General features: G+C 38.7%; 1 protein-coding gene across 1 annotated transcript in view; it reads right to left on the minus strand.

The window, feature by feature from the left end:
* RFX6 (regulatory factor X6) overlaps positions 1 to 6,254 on the minus strand; it is a 45,846-nt gene extending 39,592 nt beyond the window's left edge. Inside the window, exons 1-3 of the mRNA XM_087949670.1 lie at positions 6,059 to 6,254; positions 3,953 to 4,109; positions 1,764 to 1,887 (exon numbers count right to left, since the gene is read on the minus strand). Of these exons, the coding sequence (XP_087805796.1) occupies positions 1,764 to 1,887; positions 3,953 to 4,109; positions 6,059 to 6,254 (477 nt within the window). The remainder of the gene's footprint in view (positions 1 to 1,763; positions 1,888 to 3,952; positions 4,110 to 6,058) is intronic.
* Positions 6,255 to 18,744: the final 12,490 nt, after the last annotated feature.

An 18,744-nucleotide genomic window follows, 5' to 3' on the forward strand; every position in this document is an offset into this window, starting at 1 on the left:
ATGCCTGTAGAGATATGGGGTTGTTTTGTTTTGTTTTGTTTTTTGCACCAAAGGGTGGGTGGACAGACGGATAGACATAAATAGCTTTTTGAATTATACTCCTTTCATTCTACAGTACAATGCTATTGTAGAGGTGAAGGATAGTGACCAGTCATGTGGATCAGAATTCAATTGATGAAAAATTTAATAAGAGAACACATCTATATTATAGTTTCATATACAAGCTCTGTAGCTCCACCCAAAGAATCTTGGAATACAGTTTGATTTGGGTGGAAATGTCCTTTGATAAAACTGCAAAAGGAATGACTATCAGTCTACATGAAACATGTGCTATTGTTATCACAGAGATTTTCAGTGAGATTTCAGGGATTTTTTCCCCCCTATAGATATTTCTTGCCTGAACTAGCAATTGTCGCTATTATGTCATTCGAATGCAAAATCTACACACCTAAAAATGTACCGCTCAGTTTTCCAAATGCTCTCTTTTTTTTTCTATTACACGAAGAACAAGGGGTTAAATAAGTTTGCCCAACTGATACAAGTGAGGCTTATAGCTCTTTTAGTATAATTGATGAAACTACCAGAGTTGGAAGGGACCTTAAAGGAGACCCTATACCATTCCAGACAAGTGGCTGTCAAGTCTCTTCTTAAAAGCCTGAAATGATGGAGCACCCGCAACTTCTGAAGACAAGCCCTTCACACATTTTCATATACACATTCATACCCCATCTATAAAACAATTGCATTTCAATTAGTAACTTTGTGGGTGGGACTGTTCATTTGGCAAATCAATTTAATAGCTAATTGAGAGAAGCAACTCTGACATTAAATGGAAATGCGATTATGATCAAGCCTCCCACCTTGGTTTATCTAACCTGATACAGTGTAAAGCCTGGCTTTGAAATGTACTTGCACAGGGAGCATTTGAAGATGAAACAATAGTCTCCACCTCAACAGATATCATAACCCAGCAATCAACAGTAAAGCAAATACAGAGACAGGCAACGAAGAGAAAAAAGATAATCCTGCTATTTTCAAAGCTAGAAGAGAGGTTTTTTTTTTTAATGTTTATAATCAACTGTATTCTCTTGGTTCTGAGTCATTTAATATCATAGAGGGATGTGAACCCCAAATTTCATTAAACTAATGTGTTTCGGTTTTTTAAGGCAATTGGAAGCGATTGTGGATGTTTTAAAAAGACTGATCTCTGAAGCTGTCTTGGTATTTAGTTTCACCAGCTCCTAGTAATTTGGATTTAATTTGGAAAGGCCACCTCTCATGTTGATTAAATGATTTCGGCTTTTAGGCAGAGTAGGTGTTGGGGGGTGTGGGAGGAGAATATCTACAGTCAGCACTCTTTCCTCACAAAAGTTGCATTACTTTCAACTTTGCCAAGCTAATGGTTTTCTTTCCAATATCCTACATTCCGTAAAGCAGTGTTTCTCAAGGGTAGCGATTTGAAGATGTGCCTGGAGAAATCTGGGAGCTGAAGTCATTTTCAAGTTGCTAAGGTTGAGAAACACTGCCTTAGAGTGACCTGCAAATCTCTTACTTCCAGATTAGAAAATAAAAAGAGCCACAAATATCCCCCCCAGCAGCAGGATTTAAACTACTCTTAAGATGCATCAGTTGCAGGTTTTCTCAACCCTCCTGGTTTTGCAGAACAAGTCAGAGATGTTGATTATATAAATTAAGGGAAGGTAGTGGAAATGTTCTTCTAATATAATATTAAATAACGCAAGAAGATCAAGTGGGTTAATTACCTTCCCAAATGTTGCAGCACAAGCAGGCTCAAGTTTCTCCTTTCTACAGAAGTCCAGATAGTGTGTATAAAGGATACATCGGGGCAAACAAACTCCTTCACAGACAATGTAATTTTCTTCTAACCTATAGATGAGAAGCAAGCCAAGGATTTTAAAAATGATTCCTATAGTTTTGCCATATTTTTTCACTGTTACTACCAAGCTTATAATATTTTAGAGAGCTTTTTGCCTTCAAAGTATAAAATATTTTAATTTTCCCCCAGTACCCATTTGTCCATTCCATTCCATTCATTCTTTAAATTTCTATAGCTACCTATCTCATTCTAATTGACTGAGCAGTGAACAATATCACAATTAAAACCATAAAAAGCCCCCAAAAACCTATTCTCTAGTAAGTAAAGATGTGGTCTTTTGAAATTCTTTGCAGGTCCCATTGCAAATGGTAATGTTGACTTACTAATATATATATAATTAATTGAAATAAAGAAAAGCTGTTGCTTGGTCATGTTGCGTGAAATAATTCATCCTTTACTTTGATTGGGATTGGTAACATTATACATGCATACAGAAATGTTTCTTTGACATTGTCACTTGCTGTTCCCAGGATGGCAGTAGGAAAATGATGTAATAAATCCACAGGATATTGTTTTGGGCTGAATATCAGGATCAGAGTTAAAACTTGGAGAAAAAAATAGACTGGAATTTCAGTACATCTATAAAAGTAATTATTTGGTGGACATAAAGTGGATACTTGATATACGGTAGTTTTTTATTGTTATTAAACATGAGCTTCAGATGAATTAAAGCTACAATCATGTAACTAAATAGATATATTAGCATTAGAACAACCATATTAGCATTCAGCTGTGGCTGGCAATTAATTTTTCCAATTGGCTTTGATAAGTGCTAAGAATTTATGAGTCAACATCTTAATTGCTAATTCCTGCAAATGGGCGGCAACTAGAAAGAGGCAGGTAGAAAGATTAGAATTGGGCTCAGTTTGGTTTACTATGTTATATATACTATCTATTAGATCAACTTTTACAGAATGTTTGTATATATTTCCTAAATATATATCCTTGTTAAGTACTTCATTATCAGGGATTACTACTGTTATGTTATATTTATATCCTGCCTTTCTTCTGTAAGCCCAAGTAAACTGGGAGCTCCCTTCCCATCATGACAACAGCAATAGGACAGACCTGGAGTCACCAAGTGACCTACAGGATTGAGTGATAACTTGAACCTGGATATCTTCTATTCCAATCTTATACTTTAGTCACAAGTGTTCACTGGCAGAAAAAAAAGGCAATCCTGATGATTCAATGGCTGGTACAAGGTACTTTCCCCAATCCTATAATGAAAGAGGTTTATCATTGCTTTCTGCAATATTTTTCCCACTTCCCAATCAAGTCTACAGCCCTAGGGTTTTGTGGCAGCCTTCCATCCAAATGTCAACCAGCTAAACCTGATTCTATTTAGCCTTTTTTGAACTTAGCCAAGGTACAATGTTAAAAATGGATGATTACAATATAATTGCCTAGGATTTTATTAAAGGCCATAAGCAATTGTAGACAAAACATTACATATAACTTTTTGGACCACTCTTACAGAATTTTGCAATTTTTATTTTCATCTATTCTATTCTATTCTATTCTATTCTATTCTATTCTATTCTATTCTATTCTATTCTATTCTATTCTATTTGATTCAATTCTATCCCATCCCATCCCATTTAAGGCCCAAAAGGAATATTGTTTAAACCAAACAGATGAACAGAAAAACTCAGGTAAATCAATACATTTATAACCATTTTCCGTAAAATATACAATCCAGTTAAGTGAAACTGTAGCAAAATATTTACAAAAACAGGTATTTACATTAGATGGTTGAGTTACAATACGAACAATGTATTTTCTTATATTTGTTTTTATAAATGTTACATTGATAGAGTTTCACTTGTCTAGAATTATTGGCGGTTGACTTTCATCCTTGATCACCCACAGGGGACGGGGGCCAATGACATTGCATGACATTTGCATGCAACCTCATTTTGAGATCATTATAACGTTTATCAGAAGACAAGATTTCCTTTTTCCCATGACAATACAGAAAAAGCTAACTAGCACATACTGTGTAATAGAAAATAATTGCCCATACATTAAAGCTTCCTTGGTTATTTAACCTACCATTGCAAAGTGAGTTGTGTCTGCTTCTTTTTGTCCTTCATAATCTGAGTGATTGTTTTCTTTGGAGGCAAATATTTGCTCAGAGATTTTATCTTGTTTTCTTGAGTCTCTCCATCCTCATCTTCTGAAGAAATAGGTTCACTTCTGAAATGAATTTCTGTGCGCCAAAACATTTAAAAAGAGAATGTATGTATTTATCTATCTCTCTGTGTTGTAGATTAGTTTAAGTAATGCCATGTAGATAAAATTAAATATATTCAAATGAATTGTTGAGTATTGGATTATATATCTGGGCAACAGCTGCAAGATTAATCACTGAAAATGTTTAATTTATTTGTAAATTTCTCTGATGATGCAAATGAAAATGAAGGAGGTAGGAAAAATACTTTTTTGTCCATTTGCCTACTGTACAATAATAATATCATAATTTGCAGACTCCATATGTCTGATAATTTGGGGGTATTTTTAACTCTGTTTTTGTCATCCAAACGTAAAACTCAGGAAAAATGCTATGGCTTTTACACTATTAAAAATATTTTACTGAGCAAATCTGATTTAGTACAGGACTCTTTTGCCAGTACAGTGTAAGGGATATGCAGATTGAGAAGGAAAGTAAACAAAAATGACATGTATAAGCAGTGAAGTCCCTTCAAGGAACACTAACATTTTGACTATATGAACCCATTGTAAAATGAGTTCATATGCTGCTCCCTCATCAACAGAATTCCATACACCAAAACCCAAATCCAACAGTTTGTTGCCTGTTGGCTTTGAGACTTTAGATATTTAGATGAATGAAGAATTCTGTGTCACTTGGAAAATTACAAACTCCAGCATCAGAAAACATGGCACCATATGTCTGCAGGTAGGTAAAGCAACAGGTAGATAAATACAAGAGGCCTCTGGAAGATCAAAGAGACTTAGATATTTCCACACTTGGAGATATATGGAAAGATATATGGATACACAGAAGATGATAGATAGATAGATAGATAGATAGATAGATAGATAGATAGATAGATAGATAGATAGATAGATAGATAGATAGATAGATAGATAGATAGATAGATAGATAGATAGAGAGAGAGAGACAGGGAGAGAGAGACAGGGAGAGAGAGACAGAGAGAGAGAGAGAGAGAGAGAGAGAGAGACAGAGAGAGACAGAGACAGAGAGACAGAGAGACAGAGATGTAGATGATATATAGATATAAATATGGAAATAAGTCCCTGCTTCTTAGGATCAGCGATGAGAGGCAGAGTGATATAACTTGTTTTGAGGAAAATGAAGAATTCCGAATAACTGAAGGCAGAACTTTTGCTTCAAATATTCCATAAACATATATCCACTGGGTACAGAATAATGACATTTCCATCTTTGAATCTGTTCCAATCCCTCTTCATCTCAGTGAAAATGGGTGTTTTCACTAAGGCCACGTTGTGTCTCTTTCCACTGAAATTGTTTCCAGGTCACCTTTCCAATAAATAAATGACAGGGGAAGCCAATAATGTGTTTCTACTGGAGCCCCTTCCCCTCCCTATGGCTGTCCAGGGCTCAACCTGGCATCCTCCTTCAAGATTTGACTGATAATCTATAACAAGCTTTTCCCATCTTGCATCTGACCATAGCAGAAACATGCCCTGGAAGTATCCTTTTTCTACTTGGTCCCTATGATGTTCCTCTCCTCCCCAGCCAATGAATGAGGCAGGCTTAATTCACTTTAATTGTACAAGTGTCACCTTTTATTACTATACTGTCCAAAGGCAGCATCCTGGTAGATAAAAATTTTTTGTCCCTCAATACCTTGGAAGCAAGACTGCATTTACACCATAGAATTTTCTGCCCCCACGAAGATGGATGAAGAAAAGGCCCACCAAGATGGCAATTTCCTATTTACAGGAATCAGGGAAGGGAAAGAGGGAAAGTGCCCAAATATATCCCAACTTCTATCAGAAGACGCGGCTGAACACAGACATCTCTAGCTCTAGCCAGGTGAAGCAGGTTCCCCTCTGACCGAAGGTAGCACAGACATTAACCAGGTTGAAAGCAACCGAGGAGCCCAGTTGCTTCTCCGCCCAACTCCGAGCCTGTTCGAAAGTGGCCCTCACCTGCCTTGATCCCCGCTCGGAACCCCAGCTCCCCGTGGGGGCGTTGCAGTCTGCCGCGCAGCGAATCGACCTCGGACAGCGGTTCTCCAGAGGGCGAAACCTGAAGCAAACCTCTGGAGAGCAGCTCGTCATAGGAGTCCTCCAAGGATTGGCTGTGCGCAAAGGCGCCATCGACCCTGGTCGGGTCCTTGGCCATCGCCTCTTCAGGACTCGGAGCCTTCCCTGTCCATGGGGCGTCGGAGAAAGGGACCGGGTCGCGGGGGAGGGAGGTTTGCAGAAGAGTTGGGATCGGGTGATGGGGAGGATCGCTCGGGAGCCAAGCAGAGGGAAGCGCTGGGAAAGGTCCGGGGCAAAGGTGCGCGATGATGGACGGACAGGTGGCTGGAGAGTTGCCTCGACGGACGGAGACGGGCAGTTTTTAAAACGCGCTCGGGCTCCAGTCCTAGGTGACGAGGAGAAGGAGGAGGAGGAGGAGGAGCAGGTTGGTGGCTAGAGAGTCAACCGCGGGTCGAGATCACTGCGCCACAAGCCTCAGTCGGGCCGGGCACAACAACAAGCCCTGCCCACTGATTGTCAAGAGCTCAGCCTGGACTGCTCCGCCTCAAGTTTGTTAGAGTAAACTCCCAGTCCCGTCCCCCCCTACACACACACCACACTCTCTGGAGGTCTTCTTTCAGGTCCCCTTGGGACTGTAACCGGAACCGTAGAAGAGTGGAGGACGGCAGGACAAACCCTGACAAGAGTGCTTCTGAACACGTACAGAATCTCAGCGGTTGGGGGTGGGGTGTGTGAGGTAGTTTCCCATCTATCTGGCGAATGTGGTGGATGGCTTTCAAGCCAAAGGTGTGTCTGAGGCTTCTTTTGAGCCTGCTTGCCTCCAAAGGTCAGAGAGGGAAGAAAAATATGTCTCGGGCTTAAAACAAGCACTTTCAACCCCAATCTGCTCCAGGAACAAAGCCAACTGTGCGCATAAGAGGGGATGGGGGAATGGGATGGAGAAGACGCTGCTTTTTGTGCCATCACTGGCAGCAATAGCTCTTCAGGGTATTTTGTTATTGGATCTCTGAACCCAGGGAATGATCACTTCTTGCATTGGGAAAACGGGCCCCAAAGGGACCGTTCTTTGTGGTCCTGGCCATTCCCCGCTTCTTACCGTGCTGCTTGCCACCTGTGGCAGGAGTAGGGCAGAGGAAAGAGACCCCATTCTCCCTCCTCTTGACCTTCCTCATTTCCAATAGGATCAGTGAACTGGCACGGGAGGAACCCTTCTCTCCCCTTGTGCACTTGCTTTGGGGCAAAGGAGAGGAAGGGAAGAGGGTCTTGACCATTTACTGAGGAGAGGCACCTAAAAAGAAAGGCCGCCAGATACGTGTCAATGCCTATGCAGCGTATGTGCTGCAATGCCAAAACCACAGGAAGAAGATGTATGAGGTGGAGGAGAGGCAAATCTCGACAGGGAAAGTGACCCCATAAGAAGAGAAGTGGGGAAAGCAGGGATTCAGCTATCACAGCATGGGACAAATGTGTCTCTTTAGAACAGCTGGCACCAAAAAAAAACAAACCCTACTTCCTCTCCATCTCTCCCTGCTTTTACTTCTACCCATGAAGTGAGGAGAGAAATTCTTTCTTTTCTTTCCTTTCCTTTCCTTTCCTTTCCTTTCCTTTCCTTTCCTTTCTTTCTTTCTTTCTTTCTTTCTTTCTTTCTTTCTTTCTTTCTTTCTTTCTTTCTTTCTTTCTTTCTTTCTTTCTTTCTTTCTTTCTTCCTTCCTTCTTCCTTCCTTCCTTCCTCCTCCTTCCTTCCTTCCTTCCTTCCTTCCTTCCTTCCTTCTTTCTTTCCTTCCTTCCTTCCTTCCTTCCTTCCTTCCTCCTTCCTTCCTTCCTTCCTTCCTTCCTTCCTTTCTTTCTTTCTTTCTTTCTTTCTTTCTTTCTTTCTTTCTTTCTTTCTTTCTTTCTTTCCTTCTTTCTGGCACAGTGGGAAGCCCTCACCCTCCTACTGGCAAAAGGAAAGGGTCCCTGCAATGAGTGGCCAGGAAAAAGGAAATGGGTGACCACACGGGCCCCAAGTGGAAGCTTTGCTGGCCCCACCCTTATCCTTATGATGATGTGCTTCAGGACTGAATGGAAAAAGCTGGAAAACCCCTCTCAACAATTATAGCAGGAAAGGCGGTTCAGGCTGTCCTCTTGACAGTAAGTCAAGTAAGTTGAACATGACTTGAGTAAGTTGAACATGACATCATCCAGTCATGTCTTTGAGCTGTGTTTGCTGAAGCATCTCTGACCTGGGTCATGCGGAAGAGATTTTTGGAACCATCTTTTATTACCTCAGGCTGACATTTTCTGACTTGCTGACAGCCTAATATCCATTTTTTCCCCCTGTGGTGGGGGAAGGGGAAGAAATGACCATATTTTATAGTCTTGTCTTGGACCATATCATTTCAGTCTACCACTTCTCTTCGCAACTAGGATTATTATCTACACTTGGCTGGCAATGCAGAAAGCACTGCTTTGTTTCAAGTAACATTTTACAGTTCACTCGTGTCTGTACAACTATGTAATTTATCCCATAGTATAAAAACTCATTGATAGACAATGTCTTTCTACAAGCATATAACAGGTACATCTCCACTGGCATATAGAATCAACGGAAAGTTGCTTTTTGGTACTTTATACATGTATACATACACATACAGTATACATACGCACACAGATCCCAGGGTTGTTGTCTTTTGAATAGACAGCCCCAGGCCATTAAAAGTATATTAAAGTTCATGAGGGAGAAGTTGTAGAAATTGAGGAACTGCTAAGGGAAAAAAGCGAGATTTAGAAAGACATCCAGATTAGGACCTAGATATACTGTAGAAATATATAGAAATACGCAATAATGAATGATAAAAATGTGTACCCTTCCTCCCCCCATACCTACAGAATATTAAACTACAGCACATAGTCTATAAATGCCCCTGATGTTTGTTTTAGATATATATACATATATTAAGTGTCAATATGATATTCTTTTTTCCCCTTTTTACCTGAATTAGTGACCTATAAAGATGATATATCTTTGTTTATTAATATTAATTAAGAACTGTAAATTAATAGAGTTAATATGCTAAAAAAACTGTCAAATTCTATGCATCCATATGGTATTTAGTGTACTGCCAAGAAAATGATATTGAAAGATGTTGATATAATTTCAATTACCGAAACTTTTGTAAATCTTTTTAACATTTTGCTTTGTGTAAACGTTTTAATATCTTGAACTTTAATAAAGTATTTTTTTAATTAAAAAAAATAAAAGTATGTTAAAATTCAACCCCTATCATTTTTTTCACTAGTTGTGGTGGAATAGGACACAGGCAGGTAAAGCACCCACATTCTGCCTATCTGGAGGATGTAAATGGAAGGTTTACATCAGGGGTCTCCAACCTTGGGCCCTTGAAGCCTGGCGGACTTTGACTCCCAGAATTCCCCAGCCAGCTTTGCTGGCTGGGGAATTCTGGGAGTCGAAGTCCGCCAGGCTTCAAGGGCCCAAGGTTGGAGACCCCTGGTTTACATTATTAATTAATGGTGTTTATTCCAATAAACTGATACAATTAACCAATTCCTACACCCCTGAGCTGGCCAACTTCTCCAGTCCAACTTTGATTATTTGTGGTGCTAATGAATGCATTTGTTAAAATGCTCTGAGAAATGGGGGAATGAAAAAACACCTCACAATCACCCCTGGTGCATCCTCTGGGGTCTTTGGAGACGCACATGCTTTCAGAATCTTTTTCTCCCCATTTAGCTCATAGGCTTCCCATCCCAAATGGCATAGTCTTTTGGATGGGTGCAACCTGCTCTGTCCTACACATTGGTAAAAACAAAAGTCAGTACACCAAATACAAGCTAGGCAGAAGTGACCTCGTTGACGATCCTCACTCTGTCAAGGACCTTAGAATACTCATATCAAATGACCTAAGCTTCAGAACTCACTGTAACATCATTGCCAAAAAGGCATTAAGAATTGTAAATCTAATGTTACGAAGCTTCTCCTCCAGAAATATTGAATTGCTAACTAGGGCATACAAAACCTTTGCTAGTCCAATACTCGAATACAGCTCATCAGTCTGGAATCCGCACTGTATATCAGACATTAATACAATTGAGAGAGTCCAGAAGTATTTCACGAGAAGGGTACTACACTCCTCTGCTTGTAACAGAATACCCTATATCACCAGGCTTGAAATTTTGGGCTTGGACAACCTTGAACTATGCTGCCTATGGTTGGACTTAACCGTATTACACAAAATTATCTGCTACAATGTCCTACCAGTCAGTGACTACTTCAGCTTCAACTGCAACAATACAAAAGCACACAACAGATACAAACTCAATGTAAATCGCTCCAAACTTGATTGCAGAAAGTACAATTTCAGTAACAGAATGGTCAATGCCTGGAATGCATCCGTTGTTACATCCTCTAACCCCCACTCCTTTAACCTCAAACTATCCACTATTGACCTCACCCCATTCCTAAGAGACATACATAAGTGCACAATCGTGCCTCCCGTCCCTATCCTATTGCCCCCATTTATTCCTACCTATTTCCTGTATTCTTACTCATATAGGTATACTTATACCTATTATCTTGTAAGCGATTGACAAATCAAATAAATAACTAAACCTGTTTCTAATTTGACTGTCCTTTCTGATGAGGAATCAGGAATCCGAGAAGGGACAGTGAGAAAATTGGGAGATTTCATCCAATCAGAAGTGGCTTAAGGAAGAAGAACATGATACATTTGAAGAAGAAATAGTTCGATGGAGAAAAAAGAAAAATGACAAGGATTCATATGATGGATCCCAGGGAAAGTAAAGAAAGGTAATCTTTGTTTTTAAGCTGTATGCTCTAGCTAGCTGTATCCTTCCTTCCACTCCATTATGGTGAGAAAAAAGAGGAACCCCCCCCCCCCCAGAAACTGCCTTTATCTTTGCCTTTTTTATGACTGTTTGTCCCAGAGATCACACCATTAAAGCAGAGCTTAACTATAAGGAGCCAAAACTCAGCGATTCCAAGTCAAATTCAGAGAGTATATAATCCTATTCCTAACCATAATTAGTAGCAATTTCTAACCTTTTAAGGATTGTATTGATTTTCTATGGTTTACATTTTGTTAGTGCTTAATAAACATCATGTTGTTTAATTGCTTAAACTACAGGTTACAGTCTTAATCTCCACCTCTTTTTTTCTAACCACTGGTAAAATAAAGTCCATGTTTGATAATATTCTGTGTCTTCTTTTTGTTTAATCTCCAGCGTAAGTCTATCCATTTCTGCACAGACTAGTATCTTTCTAATTATCTCGTTGTCTCGCGGTGTTTCTTCATTTTTCCAATGTTATGCAAATATAATCCTCACTGCTGTTAAGACATGCAATATTAAATATATACTTTGTTTATCAAATTTTTCTGATATTCTACTTGATAAAAACAGTTCAGATTTAAGATCTACATGTTTTCCTATCATCTTTTCTAACAACTTATGTATTTTTGCCCATTTTTTTTTTTTGCTTTAACACAAGTCCACCACATGTGCCCCTTTCTGGTTACATTTCCAACATTAGTTAGACATATTTTTAAACATTTTAGCTAATCTAGCAGGTGATAAATGCGATCTATAAAACATTTTATATAGATTTTCTTTATAAGAAGTTGCCATTGTCAATTTATAGTTCCTTTCCCATAAGTTTTGCCATTTCTCTAATTCTATATTATAACCAAAGTTTTTTTTACCCAGTGTGTCATTGTTTCTTTTACTTGCTTGTCTTCCATTTTCCATTTTAGTAAAAAAAATTATATATTTTCTTAATTAATTAATTTTTCATCAGAGTTTAACAATATATGATCAAAGATTATTTGTCCTTTATAAAAGCCATACTTTTTCATGTTTTTTATTTTATTGTATCTAGATTGTATTTGCAATTGAGGCCACCATGATAATATAATGCCTTGGTCTTCAAGCTCTTGCTTAGATTTTAATTTCCCTTCAGTGTCCAAAATATCTTTATATGTCACAATTTCTTCAAATTTCACCAGATTTGGGTATGTAAAGGCTTTCATCATTGAGAGCCATTTTGGGATTTTCGAATAAATCTTAGTTCTTATTTTTCCCCCATACAGATAATAGTGAGTTTCTTATATAGCGATTTTGAAAGTATCTGTGAATTTGATTCTTCGCATACCATCCCAGTTGTAAGTCCATGTCCTTCTAAATATAATAGTCTCTTATGCCTGAGGGTTATCCATTCTTTTAGACATGTTATCATACATGTTGGTAATATAAAAGCCAATCTGATAATACAAATCCTCCATTCTCTTTAGATTCTTGTAGCATTTTCAGTTTAATTCTCACTTTTTTTCCTTGCCAGATAAATTTTAAGATCAGTTTATTCAAGTCATCAAAGAATTTCTTTTCAATTTTTATAGGTGCTGTTTGGAACAGGAAAATCAATTTTGGTAGGATATTCACTTTTACAGTAGCAATCCTTCCCAAAGTTGATAGCTGGAGATTTTTCCATTTTTCCAAATGTAATTTTATTTGCTTGAATAATTTTATATAGTTGTCTTCTTTTATCATTGCACATCTTGCTGTTAGATATATTCCCAAATATTTAACTTTCTTAACTATTTGCAAGTCCACTTTTTCTGCCAATTGTTCTTTTTCTTTTTGTGTAAGGTTTTTGACTATAACTTTATTTTTATCTCTATTTATTTTTAATTCTGCTACCTCTCCAAACTCCTCTATCTTTTTTTAACAGCTTAGGGATTGTCTCCAATGGTTCTTCGACAATAAATACAAAATCATCTGCAAATGCTTGTAAGTTGTATATTTCCTCTTTTATCTCCATTCCTTTAATTTCTGGATCTTGTTTAATATTCCTGTTTCTAGACTTCCAAAATAAATATAAATAGTAAGGGCAATAGCGGACTTGTCTTGTTCCTTTCTTTATATTGAAATTTTCTGTGTAGTTCCCATTTATAATTACTTTAGTTGTTTGCTTATAATGTATTATCTTAATTATATTTATAAAATTTTCTCCAAAATCCATACAATTTAGTTGATGTGTCATAAATTGCCAGCTTACATTATCAAATTAGCAATTAGCAATTTCTAACTTGAATTCCATAAATATGACTAGTCCCTATATTAAAAGATGCTGAATTATAACTATTAAAGCTATTGCCATTGGCCATGTTGTGACAGCGAATTATATAAGTTAATGATATTATGAAATCCGTCCTTTAAATTTCCTTGAATTCTTTGCCAATTAGATGACAGTAATTGGTTTGTGAGAGATTAAATGGTTCTACTTGCTTTTTTGTTTAGTTGAAAATATTGATCTGGCGGGTATTATAGACTTGTCTGATAGAGGACAGGAAGTCAACCTCTCCTAGCTCTATCTACTGAGATACTCTGTGATCAGCTTAGAATAGAAGATAGTGAGGTGGTATAGCTGGACCCATAGGAACCCATGTCAACTCCCTGATGTTCTATCTCATTGTCTGCCAGTTCTGGGTGTTTGCTGCTACTTCTGGGGTAATTGAAGATATTATTAGTGTACTATTCAAGCCATTGTACAACAGTCATTCTTCTTCAACTAGCCTGTGAAAAGAACTTTTTTAAAAAGTGTTTTCTAGCTCCATTATAAGGAATGGACCACTCTTCGGTCAGTTTTAACTTGGCATCTCTTTGAAACTTCTGGAGGAGTGGAGGACTAGTTAATATGGTCCAAAACTAGTCCCTGATGGATCCAGATAGTTTTCTGAATGCACATAGGGAATTTGTTGCCGTGTTCATTCTCTTGGTGGCTTTTTATCCTCCTTCTTGGGTATCTCGCATGGGTAAGTCTTGGAAACATCGTTTTGCAGAAGGATTAGAAAGTGATACTGAGTGACAGCAAGGTTATTGTTTAATTTGCTTATTTACATTTATTTATAAGATTCAGATACTACATCAGTCTCCTAGCTCTAAGTAGTGTATGGTTACAACAGTAACAAAACTGCTAATACAAGTAAATAAAAAAAAACACAGTTTATTAAAAAAATCTAACACTGAAATAATTTAATGAAAGCATCCAATACCCAGTGTCAAAGCAAGCAAATCCTGATGGAATTCCACAGGATTCTACTATAATTCTTATTGTGTTTAATGTCTACGTGAAACCACTATAAGAGGTTGGAATTTAAATTGTAGAGTAGGTTCCAAAAGGATCCTTTTCTCAAAATCGCCAAAAGCAACACCACACCATTACAATACGGGTAGTCCTCTACTTCCAACAGCTCATTTAGTGACCGTTCAGAGTTACAACAACACTGTAAAAAAGTGACTTATGGCTGTTTTTCACACTTATGACCATGGCAGCATCCCCATGTATGATCCTGTGATCAAAACTCAGACCCCTGGCAACTGGCTCATATTTATGACAGTTGCAGTGTCCCGGGGGTCATGCGATCACCTTTTGTGACCTGCTGACAAGCACAGTCAATGGGGAAACCAGATTCACTTAACAACTGGGTTACCAACTTAACGGCTTCAGTGATTCACTTAATAACTGTGGCAAGAAAGATCGTAAAGTGGGGCAAAATTCACTTAACATCTGTCTCACTTAGCAACAGAGATTTGGGGCTCAATTGTCATAAGTTGGGGGCTATTTGTTCAAGGTCCACTCCTTTCATAGATATGTTTGAGACAATAATACATACACGAAGGAGGTGGAGGTTTCATTGTGACAGAATAAAGCTTCTTTCATTATTTCCCCTCCCCTGGCAAAACCCAGCTCTATAATTCTCTTCTTCTAATTCCAAAGTAGTATTCAATGCTGTTGAATAGTTCTGAATCTTAATATTGGGATGCTGCTGGGTAAAAGATTAGATCCGTGTTTGTTGCACAACTATTGCCTATGTTGACTTGCAGAAACTCTTGAGATTTCAGACAGAATCTTTTCTAGTCTAGGGAATTAAAATTGGCCTTTCTACATATACAAAACAAAACTTTTTTTGGTGAATTGCATCTCTTGCTTCAGGTTAGAAACAGTCCACATTGTAAGCATGCCAAAGAGAGTGGTGATAGAGTCTCTGGAGTTTGTATTTTGCAAGGAAAGCAAAGAAATGAGCATACTTGGGCAACCACTTAGATTCCTCGGTTTACTTCTGTGTTGTAGCTAACATAGTAACATTTTTTACTAAAATGTTAGCCTACATCAAGGTTATTGAGATTATATGTTTGTCCTGGGGTTGCAAATTTTGCATCTGGATGCAATTTAAAACCAATTTGATAGTAAAATGTATCATTTCTAGTATCTTTGATGGCACGTCTGCCAAAATAGATACTGTAGAATTGATTTTGGAAAAAAAATGTATAATAAGTCTATTTTCCAATTTTCAGTGAGTAAATCTAGGCACTTCCTTTCCACTTTTGGCTAAAATCCAGGAAACAAACAAGCAAAAAAATAGCATGATGAAATTTACACCGATTTCTAATATTCCTGAGGAGGTAGGAATGGGAGGAGAACTATAGCATCACTGTCCTTCTGAGATGATCACAGCAATTTTCCTGGTAGCATATATTTGTTTGACATGTCTGAGTTGCTTCTTTCCAATTCAATAGCGTGTTGGAAAGAAATGATGTGAAGGGCCTGTTTGCCTCTGTCTGTTTATCTGTCAGTAAGATAATCACCTGAAGACCAAATTTAGTAAATTTAGTATGAGAGAGAAACTAGTAGACTGTGAGTTCTAGTCCTGTTTTAGGCATGAAAGCCAGTTGGGTGATTTTGGATTAGTCACTGACTCTCAGTGCAATCTACCTCACAGGATTGTTGTTATGGAGAAAATAGGAAGAGGAAGGAATATAAGGCCATAGAAGTATTATAAAGGACTATAATAAAGATGAAATTTTTAAAATCTAGAAAAAGAAAGGTTCGTTTTAAAAATAGAGCAGATCTGGACAAGAGAGGGATCAAATGAACCCGATTTTTTATCTATGTATTTGTTTATTTGTGTCACACCTTTATTATTTTTACAAATAGCTCAAGTTGGTGAACATATCAAACACATTTTCCTCCTCTTCTTTTCCTCACAATGACAATCTTGTGAGGTGAGTTGAACTGAGAGAAAGTGGCTGGATTTAGGTCACACAGCTAGCTTTCATGCCTAAGAAAGGACTAGAGATGACCGTCTCTTTTTTTTTAGCCTGGTGCCTTAATGCAGGGGTCCCCAACCACCGGTCCGGGGACCGGTACCGGTCCGCGGAACAACTCCTACCGGGCCGCTGGTTGCTGGCCGCCGCCATTTTTGAAAAGTGCTTCCGGTGAGCTTTTCCGGTACAAAGCTCACTGGAAGCACTTTTTCATGAAAAAAGATGGCGGCGCCAGCGCTCGGTGAGCTTTTCCGGGTAGAAGGCCATTTCTACCCGGAAAAGCTCACCAGAGCGCTGGCGCCGCCATCTTTTGATGAAAAAGTGCTTCGGTGAGGTCACCGGAAGCACTTTTTCATCAAAAAGATGGCAGCGCCCACCTGGTGCTGGTACCGGGCCGCGGCACCCAGCTGATGCCAGTACCGGGCCGCGGCATAAAAAAGGTTGGGGATCACTGCCTTAATGGATCAGATGTGGATTTTTTAAACAAACTTCCAAAAACAAAACAAATAGACTTTTAAATGCATTTCTATGGGAGAGATCATCAATTACTTTCTTCTTAGGTCCCACTTTATCCTAGTCACATGATCCAGAAAGAGCTACTGTATTTAAATGAAAGTTGGGAATTGGAGGGTTTTTATATATTGTATGTGGTGGCAGGGGAGTACTGTTTCCTAGAGGATGCCCAATAACATATCAATTTTGGGACTGTGATGCTAATATTTCTCTGACCCATTTGTGTCACAACGTTGTTATGAGATAAAATTGAAAGGTTGTTATGAGGATAACATTGAAAGAGCTCCTGGAAGTTCAACAGTCTATAAAATTCCACCCTACCGCAATTACATTAGTAGTGAAAGGCGGGTCAAAGAAGCAGTGCCTTTGGAAGAGAAGTTCCTTCTATTAAACTAGCCAATCAATGAAGCCATAACTATGATTGACACCAAACTGTTTCTCAAATCACAAGATGCCTGAATGTGAATGGGGTGAAGGATAGGGTTTATTTTCCCTGGTCATAACTGGTGGGCATCACATTTAAAAAAACAAGAATATCAGTTCAGATTTTGTAGATTTCAGATTTTTTTGCATTTTACCCTACATCTGCTTAGCTTCTGAGCATCAAATGTCTGGAAACAAAGTGATTTTAACTTTTTCTTCCACTTTGACCATGATAATGGTCAGGTTTTCTTTCCATACCATTTTGAGCATATCACTTTATTGGTGGATTTCCCTGCTTGGACTCTTGTCCCTGTTTTTGCCACCACCAATGATAAAATCTGATGTCCAAAAAGATTTTGCTCAACTGCTTATTGCTATTTGCACAGGCAGGCTGCGCAAGATTTTATGAATCCCTATGTGAATATTAATTAACAGCTCTATTACATGAGCATTTGCATTACATTACATGCACATGTTCATACAACAGCTGTATTACACGAACATTCTAAATATATCATTTAGAATCTGTTTGAAGATATCCTTGCTGTGGTTATGGAACTTTTTGAAGGGACACCTCCCCCCCCAAAAAAAAACAAACAAAAAAACAACAACTAAGAGTCCCTGCTTTTTTATTCCTTCCACCTGTGCTAGGAAAGTAGCACCAAATGGGAGTCTGGGGACATATGTTTTTTACAGATAGACCTTTTGTATGACCCTCATACCTGACTGCCTCCCATCTGTTGCATTCACTGGAGAAAAGGGAGGGAGGAAGTGAGGGAGGGAAGAAGGAAGGAAGAAGGAAGGAAGGAAGGAAGGAAGGAAGGAAGGAAGGAAGGAAGGAAGGAAGGAAGGAAGGAAGGAAGGAAGGATCTCAACCTTTCACTGCTCCCCCAATTGATCTGATTGTAAAGTAGTCCAGCATTTCACAGCATTTCACCATCCCACTAATGAATTTGTTAACTGTTCTTGGTTACTCACAAGGAGATGAGAAGGAGGGATTACAGATTGGATCCAGAAGGTGGTCAACACCTCATTGTAGGACAAAGTGATGCCAACAATCTTGAAGAGGAAGGCGCCTATAATTGTCTTCTCTCTCTCCTTCTCTCCCCCCTCTCCCTCCCTCCCTCCCCCCCCTCTCTCTGCATGAAGCTGGAAAAAGTGGACCCATTCCATTTGTAATTCAGATATGGGCAAGGAACAAAGGAACCATTGGTCACTGTTTGTAAATAATGTAGATGTAAATGTAAATAATCTGAATGGCCTAAACGTGCTCATCCTAGTCCAGGGGTGTCAAACTGTGGTGGCCTGAGTGCTCTGCCAGAGAAAACAGGCTCCAGAGCTCCATTTTTGGCTGCCATGGACTCCTGCAAATGAGCTCGGGAGCCTGTTTTCACTGGCAGAAGCACCTTTGCTGTTTCCAGGGTGGCCCTGTGGACCAGATCTAAGTATCCTGCAGCCACCCAAGCCTTGAATTTGACACCCCTGTCCTAGTCCTTTTGAATTTCTCAGTGGCTTTCGGTTTATCTTTTTGGACCACTTATGATAGCTGGAGGTAGAGGTGCTATTTGCTAAGT

This window comes from Notechis scutatus, chromosome 1 (genome assembly GCF_049901735.1).
Source record: "Notechis scutatus isolate UNSWTSFEM ecotype Mainland chromosome 1, rNotScu1.2, whole genome shotgun sequence".
Classification (NCBI taxonomy): Eukaryota; Metazoa; Chordata; class Lepidosauria; order Squamata; family Elapidae; genus Notechis; species Notechis scutatus.